Below are 12,795 nucleotides of genomic sequence, written 5' to 3' on the forward strand. Positions count from 1 at the left end.
GAGGACGGAATGGATGCGTGCTGAGTGTAGGGCCCTATTGGGCAAATAGACATTTAAGACAACTACGGAAAGATGATATGTATGTAGTCCTAACAAGGTCCCTGCTTTTCCTGTGCGGCAAGGGGTACGAGAAAAAAAAAATGTGGGACGTATATATAGGCTGTTTATGTTATAAATAGTTTTACCTCTCTCTCTCTCTCTCTCTCTCTCTCTCTCTCTCTCTCTCTCTCTCTCTCTTCCTCTCTCTCTCTCTTCCTCTCTCTCTCTCTTCTAATCCTTTTATCCCCTGATGCGATGTGATGAGAAGTGTGTCAGGATCGAAGCAAATGGAATTCTATAGTCTCTGCTTACCCCGGTGGGAAATAGGTGTGAGATTTTGTATGTATGTATGGAATGTAGGGCTCGAATAACAGATTTCCACCACAACACACAAAATTTTACCACAAATAAATAATATTCTGAATTTAAAACACATGGACTCGATCCAAAACAGAATGGATTTTTCTATTTCCTTATGGAAATATGGTGTTCTCAGAATTGTAATGTGACTGTATAATAAAGTAAAAACCGTAGTGTCTGCCATGAGGCTATAAAACTTTCAACGGACTGTGTATGTGTGTCGTATATGTGTATATTGTTTTATGACTTCTACAGACGTTTACAGCTAGTGTGTCACGCGATTTAAAAATTAACCTTTCAGTTTAAGTTTATATTGGAACTGTCATTATGTAATAAGAAGTTCTTTGTTTCTACGTATATGTTTTAGTATCGTATACCTACTGTTTGTTTACCCTTTGTGTATTTAGAGGGGGCGGGGGGGGATAATTGAATTCACAAAAAAAAATACAGTAAATTATTGCTCGTAACACTACGAGGTAAATTTACGCCTATAAATCTCTGCTTCTATCGTGTGGGTTGTGAGGTGAATTACCAACCTCAACAACCCTGGTATTAGGGTTATTATTGAGCCGCCAAAGGCCCCTGACATGGCTCATGCATGTAACGACGCCTATAAATAACATACACAGCCTATATACGTCCCACTGCTGGGCACAAGCCTCCCCTCAAACGACCGGTGTGGGTTTCGAGCATACTCTACCACGCTCTAACCACAAGACCACGGAGGCTGTTACATAACATCACACCTATTTCCCGTTGGATTAGGCAGAGAAAACGGAATTTCTTTCTTTCTTTCGCTTTTTACCCTCTCATCAAAGTCAAAAACCCAACGCGTTATAAAATATTTTTAACTTGATGGTCTGTATATATACCGCTTTACCTATCTATAAAATAAACAGGCGATGAACGTGTGTATAAGTATTTGACTGCCAAGCAAAGTTCAAACGGATTAGTTGATAATTGAATGCAATTTTGCTAGCTACCAAATACTTAAAACACGTTCACAGCTTGTTTATTTTATCGGGTACAATGCTGAGGAAAAAATGAAATTATTTACGACATCACGTTAAAAACCTCAATAATAACAGTATTTCTCCACTATTTAATGGATGTTATTATACATATAAACCTTCCGCTTGAATAACTCTTATCTATTAAAAAAAACCGCATCAAAATCCGTTGCGTAGTTTTCAAGATTTAAGCGTACATAGGGATATAGGGACAGAAAAAGCGACTTTGTTTTAAACTATGTAATGATTGATAAGCCGGCTATACTTATGTATAGTAATAGTATAGTATAGTAATAGATGATAACCTGACACCGTAATATTTATTCGCCATTGAGAGAGAGACAGCCTTTTTACTAAGTCCACCACAATCCTTCATTGAAAATGAAGACTTTTTATTGCCAAGAATTTCCTCGTCCGGTTTTACACCAGCATTAAATCAAAACTTATGCAATGCGTATCCTTATTCCGGATTCAGGTCAAGCGGTCAACGACTGTTGGCAACAGAAATGCATTAAGAAGGTCTTTCAGTGACAAACTGCAATAGAAAAATAAACTTTATTACTTTTAATTTTGGAATTGGATTTGTGCCGTGTTTATCAAAACTTACAAGTCTACAAGTACGTTAGTTAGTAGTCGTTACATGAGCCATGTTAGGGGCCTTTGGCGGTTCAATAGTAACCCTGACTAGGGTTGATGGGGTTGGTGATTCACCTTACAACCCACACGATAGAAGGGGAAGTACGTGTAAATTACGTTTGTCAAAAAAAAAGTAGAGGAATTGTAAAATATACTTGTAAAATATATATTGCCACTTGTAATATGTAATTTACATGTATTGTGTAGTTTTGATAAACGCATTCTTGTAGTAATGAAATATTTTACTAGGAAATTTCTTGTATTACAGGGCTTGTAAGTTTTGATACACAGGGCACTAGTCGTAATATTTAATTTTGATAAAATTGATAGTAGTTTTTCATGATACAAAATCACCACACGCATAGTCTAAATGACACAAAGCATCACGCCAGTATTCCCGAAGGGGTAAGCAGAAGTATAATTTACATAAACACCCACTTCTCGCCAGCTATATTTAAGTCCCATGTAATAGGGGGTGAGATTAAAAGTTATAATTATAAATATCCATAACAATAGTTAGAGCAATATTATAATAGGCAATAAATTTATTTTATTCTTATTCTTAAATATTAATTATAACGATGAAGAACAATGATAAATCACTTCAGCAGGCGTTACATGACAACCACATATCACGGGACGCGATAATTGAGGCTGTGTAATTGGTTTATTTATCACATAACCAATAGGGTTGGATCATTTACCGCACGCGGGATATCGTTGTCAAGTTGTCACATTACGGCCGCTGAACCATGTCGCATTAACCTATTTGACAGATGGAAACAAAGTCTCCCTGAATATAAAATATTTTATTTGTCAATTCTTTGACTTCCTTATAAGACGCGATGTTCGCCCAACGTTCCTCACTTTCCTTTTAGCTTCCCTTTTATTATGTTTTAATAGTTATCGTGTCTTATTAAGTGTCCGATCCTCTTGCCTCTTCTGTCCTCAATAACTGTCATTATTTTGTCTCCTTTCCCTTACTCTTTCTAGCTCTTCTAACTGTGTAATCGACAGAAACTGTAATTGTAATTCTCATTTCCCCCCACAGCGGCGCCGTTCTTCATCGAAGAGCCACAGTTCCAGAACATGGCGGAAGGCGAGACAGCCGTCATAAAGTGCAAGGCTGGAGGCACGCCCGTGCCGCAGGTCTCCTGGGTCCACAACGGAAAGCCCATCGAGCAAGCTGAGCCTAACCCTAGAAGACAGGTGAGAAAATGTTCATTCTTATTCTATCGTAAGCGAAAGCGGTATATAAAGCGAAAGCTGATGATAGGGCTGGCAGAGGAAGACCTAGAAAAACTTACATTAACCAAATTGGAGATGTCCTTAGAAAAGGTTTAGTACGATCTACTCTGAACCGGCGTGCGTGTATGAAGCGATTGATGAATGTGGAGGAAGCAAGAGAAGTGTGTCAGGACCGAAGCAAATGGTATTCTATAGTCTCTGCTTACCCCGGTGGAAAAGAGGCGTGAGTTTATGTATGTATGTTCTTCTTTGTGACGTTGACGGCAACCTTGGTGACAGCTATAGAGCCGCTAAAAGCCCCTCACATGGCTCATGTAACGACTACGTCCATACATCAGTAAGTAGTAACCTGGGCCAACGGCTTAACTTGCCTCTTAAACCACGGATCATTTTACTTTCGGTTATTCAGTTGTATACTTATGCGACAGAAAATTCTACTCGTTACCATGGTCTGAATCATGCCTCAAACTTTTCGTTACCATATTACTAACAGCCTGTGTAGTTTTCCACTTCGTAGTATTTATATGAACATTGTGAAGAAACACAACACACACACACACACACACACACACACACACACACATGGACTTCTTATCAACAGTGGCTGCAAGTTGTCTTTGATTACTTGTGGCTCTGCCCACCCCATTTGGGATTACGGGCGTGAGTTTATGTATGTGTATGTATGTATTGTGAAGAAACCCACATTCCCGAGAAATGCATTTTCGGAGGTACCTATGTGACCTAACCTGTATTGGGCTGGTTTTCCCTTCGCGGGTTGGAAGGTCAGACAGGCAGTCGCTTCTGTAAAAAACCAGACCTGTCAAATCTTCAGTTTAGGTAAGCGGACCCTGTGAGAAACGGGATAATGCTAGGACAGTGGATAATATTTATATGAACAACAAAGTTATCAGAGTGCAATTTTCCAAATAGGGAAGCAAGCGATTGGCAGTGCAGTCCTTGGTTAGATAAACGATTTAAGACGTTGCACACTGCAGTTGTGGACAAGGTCAGAGGTAAACAGGACGTGACGATAATTTATGCACGTGTGTAACGTACTTTATCAGCGTATGGGTATAGTTGTTATGAGGTTTCATCTAGTTGTGATCGCAGGATCGATTCCTGCACTGAACTGATCGTTTTCAATTATTTTTCATGGTTTTTTGGTATGTGTTACGCATTTACTTACAGTAAAACATACATACATAAACTCACGCCTATTTCCCACCGGGGTAAGCAGAGACTATAGAATTCCATTTGCTTCGATCCTGACACACTTCTCTTGCTTCCTCCACATTCATCAATCGCTTCATACACGCACGCCGGTTCAGAGTAGATCGGTTTACAGTAAAAACTAACTAAAAAAAATAATTCTACTTTTTCTTCTATTCTCGTGGGAGTTGTGAGTTGGATGACCAACCAGGATATCAGGATCGAAGTAAATTGAATTCCATAGTCTGTGCTTACCCCCGTGGACATTAGACATGAGTTTATGTATGTTTCTTTGACAATCAGGTGATTCAGCAAAGTGATTTCGACAATGTCCTCATCGGAAAACGAACCCGGCCCTTCAGATTGCGAGCCCAACGCTCTAACCTCTAAGCCATGGAGGCTGTTACTAATAATATGTTACAATTGTCCAGGTGACAGCAGACAGTATCATCATCACGGACCTCACCAAGAAGGACACCGGCAACTACGGCTGCAACGCCACTAACTCCGTCGGGTATGTCTACAAGGACGTCTACATCAATGTACAATGTGAGTACACGTTAAATATAGGACTGGGTCAAGAATAAATTATAAAATTCTAATCTAGAAATCTTAATCTGAGGCAATTCCTGTTCGGCGCGTCCTTGCCGTGGGGGTGGGCGCATCTTACGTCAGTAGGTCGGAGTGAGATGGTGGCTGAGTTCGAATAGGGACCCAGACCTACGGGGTATAACGTAGGGGATACGGGTGAAGACCTCAACGGCTGCAGAGGCGGAGATGGAAGCGGCAATGCAGGACGGAAGAGGCGAGTCACAGGGACTGTAACCTGGAACCTGACAGAGGGCAGCAGTAACTGTCAGTACTATTCAGAGGCGAAGGACAGGAGTTCTAGTACGGCATTGAAATAGACTATTCTGGGCGCCATCATACTCGCGTCAGACAGAGTACTGCGGGGCGGAAGGCAAGAGCGAAACCACTGTCCTATTTGTCCCTAAAAAGTAGCATGGAGAATGCTACACCGACAAGAGCGTGGCTCTTAAATTAGTGATGATGATCTCTGTTATTTATTACTTTATTTTTCATGTAACCAATTTGTAATCACGACTCATAAATTTTATCAAAATTAAAATAATAACAACCTTTATCACATTTTGGGTCAATTGTTATTCTTTTCAGTTTATTTATAGCTTCTGAGATCGAATTAAAAACGTAGAATACGCAAAGCTGCTTGACTTCCCAGCTTGGCATGTCGTTGGCATAAAATCCGGCAGAGGGATTGTGTCCAATCTAACATGATGGACAATAGGGTAGTTTCCAACTAGTCAAATCAGCTACTTTTTACTAAATGTCAACACATTAAATTACTATGGAATTTGTATGAAAAAGCAACTTGTAACGTCATAGAAAAACGTGACAAAGTGTCGCACTTATTAATACATTATTCATTATATAAGTTAAATAGAAAAATGAAAACGATTTTTCTCACCTTTAGATCAATCTTTATTTAGTAATCAGATTTCATGACCCGCAGTAAAGCAGCGTGGTGGAGTATGCTCCATACCCCCTCCGGTTGATTGAAGGGAGGCGTGTACGCAGCAGTGGGACGTATATAGGCTGTTTATGTATATATTTAACTAATTTACTTTCCACTTTAAGCGGATTTAAAAGGCAAGTACAGGCAGATTTACGATCATAATTTCTCATCATATCGTGGGATAATCTTTTGAATAAACCATTAAGTACATTGAATTATCAAAGTTAGTGCAGGAGGGAAATAGTAAAATTATATTCGAGCGAGCTTAACAAGGATTAGGGTCGCCCCCTGCGCGTCCTATTAATTATGACTGACGTTTATTGTTATATCGTCCTCGTTTCCCTGCGTGTTTGTTTTCTAATAAAATTATACCATTTATGCTGGTTGGATATTCATTTTATTCCGCCTCGCAGTACTCTGTCTGACGCGAGTGGGATGACGCCCAGACTAGTCTATTTCAAAGCCGTATTAGGATAAAAAAGAGTAAAAAACAAAGATACTTTATATATTTTCCACATCAGTTAAGATTGACTTCTGTGATGGAGCGAATGCAGCCACAGATTAAATAATAGATTCTTTGATTGGACTACTGTGGGTGCTGCGCTCACGCTTCCTCGCTACGATTCTTTACCTTTCAATCCTATTATCTCCTCTATTATATTCACGAAGACACCAAGGAGATTGTAAAAGGATACACCCATTAAACTAGTACGTAAAAGCTTGTAAAAGTAGCACGTATCTATTTTTGCCTGATTCTCAACTTCCGTGTATTGCGTTGGTTCGTGCTCTAGTTGTCTTAATTATTAAAAAAAATAAGAGCCCTTTACAGTTTTGAATGTCCAAATTCGAGACGGCCTCCGTGGTCCAGTGGTTTATGCGTTGGGCTCACGATCCGGAGGTCCCGGGTCCAAATCCTGGTGGGGACATATCACAAAAATCACTTTGAGATTTCTAGTTTGGTTAGGACATTACAGGCTGATCGCCTGATTGTCCGGAAGTAAGATGATCCGTGCTTCGGAAGGCACGTTAAGCTGTTGGTCCCGGTTACTACTTATATTTCACGAGCCATTGCAAGGGTATTTAGGGCTGAATAATCACCCTGACAGTTGCTGAGGTTAGTCATCCTCCTCACTGTGGGTGGGAGAAGAAAATCTGATTACACACAACAAGCTCCATAGATCACATAAAATCAGTAGCAAAAGATTAAGAGGACCCCAATAAACAGCTGTTCAAATAATAATACAGTTTCTACCACCCTCTCTAATCGTGTGACGATTGCCGGTCCAATCGATACAATAGCAAAAACAGTGGTTTTCAAACTGGGTTTGAACCGTTGAGATTTTCAAACTGGATGTTTAGACTCCCTGGTTTTACCTTCGCGTGTTGGAAATCAAACAAGCTGTCGCTTCTGTAAAAAACCGGACCTGTCAAATCTTCAGGTTATGTAAGCGGACCCTGTGAAAACGGGATAGCGCAGATGATGATGTTGAGATCCCCTGGACATTCGCGAACTGGTGTTTCAAGTTAGAAAGCTTTCCATTCACCTTTATAATTGAATTATTATAACAAAACGTGAAATCCCTATTGTCCTACTTTTAGACACAAGTTTCCTTCTTTCAATCGGAGGGTGGGCATTATTAATTTTATTAGGATTGAGTGGGAAGTGAGTTGGTTGTGAAGAGTTGGTCGTGATGCTTCAATCAAGAAACTTTTTCGTTCGCCTCTATCAATTCATCATCATCAATTTAAGAGCCACGCTCTTGTCGGTGCAGCATTTTCTATGTTACTTTTTAGGGAAGAATAGGGCAGTGGTTGGTTTCCCTCTTGCCTTCCGCCCCGCAGTTGTCTGACGCAAGTGGAATGGCGCCCAGAGTAGTCTATTACAAAGCCATACTAGGACTCCTGTCCTTCGCCTCTGAATAGTACTGTACTGACAGTCTTATCAATTATTTGATCATTTATCATACAATTCGAAATACGAAAGATTCAAGAGTTTTTCAGGGGGACAAGGTTTAATAAGTTTGACAAACGCTGGCGTTGCTAACAAATAATGGTATGATGTTGCCAAAAACTTACAAATGTGCAGTCGTCTGTGCGTCTTTACCTCGAGGTAGACGCGTGATAAAAAAACCGCAGCTGCACCCATATTGCGTGTTATGACGTAATCGCTACCTGAATGCAGCCCTTATAAAAAAAGATTAGGGTGGCAAATGATCAGGAACAATTTAGAAACAGGGAAAATGTAGCGTAGTCATTGATCCGTTTGTTACTTTAAGAACGGGAGCGGATTAGTAGTTACTGACGAGAAATATCGTTTTTGTCAACCAAGCGGTTCTATCTTGCATTCTTTTCTAGCAAATGATTCACCAATGTTGTGTAACAAATCGAAAGGATTCGAAAACTCGTGAAAGGATTCACGAGTTTCGAAGGTAATCTAACCTCCTACGCAGAACCTATTTTCAACAAAAAAAGCGCGCGAAAATTGCGTCTTTAGAATGTCAAGTTGCGCCATTTCTCCTCACGTTTGGAAGGTCATTGCACCCGCTTTAAAAAGTAATGTGAAAAAAACTGGCTTCGCGCAAATTGAGCACGTGTTCGTTTGTTTCGTAAACAGACGCGCGTTTTATTTTTGGTTTAACGATAATCGTTTTTTGAATTATGTCGAACAATATTTTAGTAGAGTTTTGTTGTATACGCGTTCTGTTTATTTAATTTCCTGATGGCATTAACCAAGTTTTAACAAGTATTTGCGAAGATATTTCTTAATACAAAATTCTTCAAACTATTACTTCGTAATACTAATAGCGTTAGTATTTATTATAAATTGAATGCATCATCTCCCTCGCGTTATCCCTTTTTTGACAGGGTCCGTTTACCTAATCTGAAGATTTCACAGGTCCGGTTTTTTTACAGAGACGACTGCCTATCTGACCGTCCAACTCGTGAAAGGAAAACAAGCAGATTAGGTCATAACTTCCGAAACACATTCCACCGCTCAGCATGTGGTACACATTTATGATCGAAATGAAATTCAAATTCAGTTTAGGCTCTTGCTGAGGTTCGAATCAGCGACCTCGGCAATCTGTAAATTGAATTAAATTACCAAGTAGTAAACGTGCTGAAAATAAAGTTTTCACGCTGTGTATTTTCGTTACGTGATACCTATTTGGACTAGGGATCTGCCCCTATCAAATAGCGGGCGCGGCGGGGGTGGGTCCTGTACTACTTACGTATGAATTTGGGGAAGTTCGATAACCCCTCTGAGTCATCCTTCCTCGTCGTAGCGTGATCACGTTTCGTCAGAATTTTTTTATTTTGTCCCTTAGCTCCGTTTTTCCCACATTACGTGAGGCGTTTTAGAAATAAACGAATATTATTTTAGGAAGCCACAGATAGATTATATACAATAACATCACATCACAAAACAAAGAGCACATACAAAATGCTGTTGTTGTTGTGCAATAAAGTATTATTGATTGATTGAAAATAAGCCTTAAACTAGCTACAAGAGTAACTTAATCTGGAGCCAAATTTTAGCTCCAGCAAAATCGTAATGTTCTTTCTATAAAAAGAGAGGCTTTTTCTGTACGATCAGTTTTTCGTATTTTCGATCTCAATATTCAATATTTTTGAAAAAATAAAATCGTTTAAATAGGTAAAATATTCAAAGATAGTTAACCTAGATTGGATAGTACACAACACAATAAAGTTAAGGGTATTAAACTTGCAGTATGACGCAATTTCTGAGAATATATCGATCAGTTGCATAGAAAAAACTAGGTTATGTCGCCAGTCCCGGCGGCGAGTCATAGAAGTACGCTAGAATAATTGTAATTATGGATATACCTAATGACATGGACGAAGGAATAGGCCTGTAATGATCGTTATACTAATGTAGCAAAATAATCAATATACTTATAGATACTGCAATGTAATACACCTATATTTTTTAATCAATTGTTATGTTTGCTGTTGACACCATTCTCCCTCTCATTTTTCATTCTCTGTGTTTAAGAAAATATCGACCGTGTTATGAGGTTATCCAGAACGTGCTTATTTAGTCTTGACTTAAAAAACTCAAGTCATAAGTTGAAGGGAAAGATGAAACGAAGCGCTGGGTGCGAATTTTGGGTATATCAACCATGTTAAATAATAAATAAACATAGTATTGGGCTGTTTTTCCCTTCGTGAGGTGGAAGGTCAGACAGACAGTCGCTTACAAAAATCCGGGCCTGTCAAATTTTAAGGTTAGGTAAGCGGACCCTGTGAAAAACGGGATAATGCTAGAGAGATGATGAGTTCCCTGTCTTATAAATGTCCAACAAACCTACATTGTTACATACAGACACTTCATTCCCAATCAACTTGATGCTTGTGTTTCGTTTGATCCTCATACAACGGATAGTTATTCTTCCTCTTTAGGTCGTATTTCTCCAAAAAACCGCGAATCAGGCCTAAATATAAGTCTACATTTCCCTATTACAGCTAATCCTAGTATCAAGCCGGAGAGTGTTATTGGTCACATCCTTATGGACAGCGACACATTTTCACACGCCCACACCCCAATCTACACAAACTAACGGATATTATTACTTTCGAGGTGAATTCAAGGCGAATTCATATCTGTTATATGAAGTCGGTCGTAGATAGATGTTTGTCATTTCGCCCCCAGGTCAAAGTGGGTTGCTTTGTTTGTAAATAGGTCTTTGATGCGGTCGAGTGATCGACGCGGATGCGGTTGGATGGCTTTGTAATGGGAATATGCGAAAATAGAATTGAAAAAAAAAATGAGGTGGGTTACGTGACCCTCGGGCGTAGTCGAAGGTAGAATACACATAGTGTATACACTATTTTTTGTTGATCGCGAAGGTGCAAGGTGCGAAATTCCAATACGGTGCAAAAATGTTTACTTACAACGTCATTGTGTATGTTTTCATAACGTAATATACCCGAAAGGGTAAATAGAGATGTACAGTACGTACGTACACCCACACCTCGCCAGCTATGTTTATCCCATGGAATGGGGAGCGACCTTATTGCCATTGACCCAATGAGGTTAACCACACTGACATATTTTACATCAATGCATTTAACCGGGCACAAATCCTGGAAACCACGTGATGTCAATTATCTATGATTCAAATATGATTTCCAACTCAAAAGTCGAATTCGTGCGTATCTTATTTTCTTATTTCCTTTGTGCGTATCTTTTTTTTTTCTTTTTAACTTTTATATTATTGTGGCAATTATTAATAATAAATTTATATATTTAATAATGTGAAAAATATAATAGGGCATGCATATAGTAGAGAATTCTAATGTTTAATTCGTTTATAATATTAATTTATAATATTAATGTTTAATTAATTTATATTTGTACGCCGACTGGTAGATCACAGCGCTCTAACCTATATATATATAATGTATAACAACCTACTTTACCTGTGTTTCACAAATAAATCAATTTGTATTTGTACTGTGTTCCCAAGTGTCATAGTAGTAACGTTGTATGCTCTTCCTTCCAGCAATCCCTCCAGAGATCAAGGAAGGGCCGGAAGACTTGGTGAAGGTGGACGGGTCGGTGGCAGTGCTCAAGTGCCGCGTGTTCGGCGCGCCCAAGCCGCAGGTCAAGTGGATGAGAGACGAGGTCGACGTCACTGGGGGGAAGTAAGTCAAATATCACAAGAGTTTAGACCCAAAAGATAGTGTGACGACGGCAATGCCCTCCGCATTTTGATTTTAAATAAAATGACATACGTGTACACTTTAATCGCCAAACTACAACAGTAGTATATAGGCGTAACGCAAGTTCGCACAGAACGAGCGCTGGACCGTCGAGGAGATCCTTGGGGGAGGCCTATGCCCAGCAGTGGGCGTCGTACGGATGATAATGATGATAATAATGAAGTTCGCACAGCTACGAAGGAAATCGTGATGCGGCAGTGGGATCACGATTTCCTTCGTAGGCTTAATCAGATAATACCTTATCACTTCTTGTTTCCCCTTCTCGATAAGCAGAGGTAAAGAGCACACTCTACGACACTGCTCCATTAAATTCCAAACGAGAGACTCATGATTCAATTCAATTGACGAAACTATTCGAAACATATTGTCCCGTGTCTTAGTCTAGGTATTTCTTCCGCATTACTGAGTAACAAGGAAGGCAAGAGGGAAACCACTGCCCTATTTTTTCCTAAAACGTAGCATGAAGAATGCTACACCGACAAGAGCGTAGCTCTAAGCTGCATATGTTTTAAATATATTTTCTTCTGTCGTGTTTTTGGGACTGACCTCATCAAACCTGTACAGGTGCAGGCAGGTTCTGGTGGTCAGGGTTACTATTGAGCCGCCATAGAACCCTGGCATATAGAGGTGAATAGTAGCTGGAACCGACTGCTCAACGTACCCTCTGATGTACGTAATATCTTACTTTCGGAGAATCGGATCAGTCTACAGTGTCCTAACCAAACTAGGGATTACAAAATGTTTTTATGGTCGTGATTTGTACCAGTGAGCTCAATTCGTAACTACTGATCCTCGGAGGCCGTTATCCCTAACAAATCGTCACCTTGTTTCCAGATATAACATCACTTCGGAAGGCGACCTGGTAATCAGAGACGTATCGTTCACGGACGTGGGCAAATATCAGTGCTACGCGAAAAACAAGTTCGGTGAAAAGTCCGCTTTCGGTTCCCTGACTGTCAAGAGTAAGTTTATTTCTTTTCTGGTTTTCCCTTCACGAGTTGGAAGGTCATACAG

The 12,795-nt window shown here is 39.7% G+C and overlaps 1 protein-coding gene across 3 annotated transcripts in view; it reads left to right on the plus strand.

Annotated features, from left to right (window-relative positions):
* The window catches only part of LOC126378029 (neuroglian-like), a 52,174-nt gene that overhangs the window by 23,714 nt on the left and 15,665 nt on the right, over window positions 1-12,795 (plus strand). For all 3 annotated transcript variants that reach the window (XM_050026100.1, XM_050026117.1, XM_050026108.1), the window contains exons 6-9: window positions 3,097-3,254; window positions 4,934-5,051; window positions 11,562-11,703; window positions 12,616-12,743. In XM_050026100.1, coding sequence (XP_049882057.1) covers window positions 3,097-3,254; window positions 4,934-5,051; window positions 11,562-11,703; window positions 12,616-12,743 — 546 coding nt within the window. The remainder of the gene's footprint in view (window positions 1-3,096; window positions 3,255-4,933; window positions 5,052-11,561; window positions 11,704-12,615; window positions 12,744-12,795) is intronic.

The sequence above is a fragment of the Pectinophora gossypiella genome, chromosome 2, assembly GCF_024362695.1.
Source record: "Pectinophora gossypiella chromosome 2, ilPecGoss1.1, whole genome shotgun sequence".
In the NCBI taxonomy this organism is placed as follows: domain Eukaryota; kingdom Metazoa; phylum Arthropoda; class Insecta; order Lepidoptera; family Gelechiidae; genus Pectinophora; species Pectinophora gossypiella.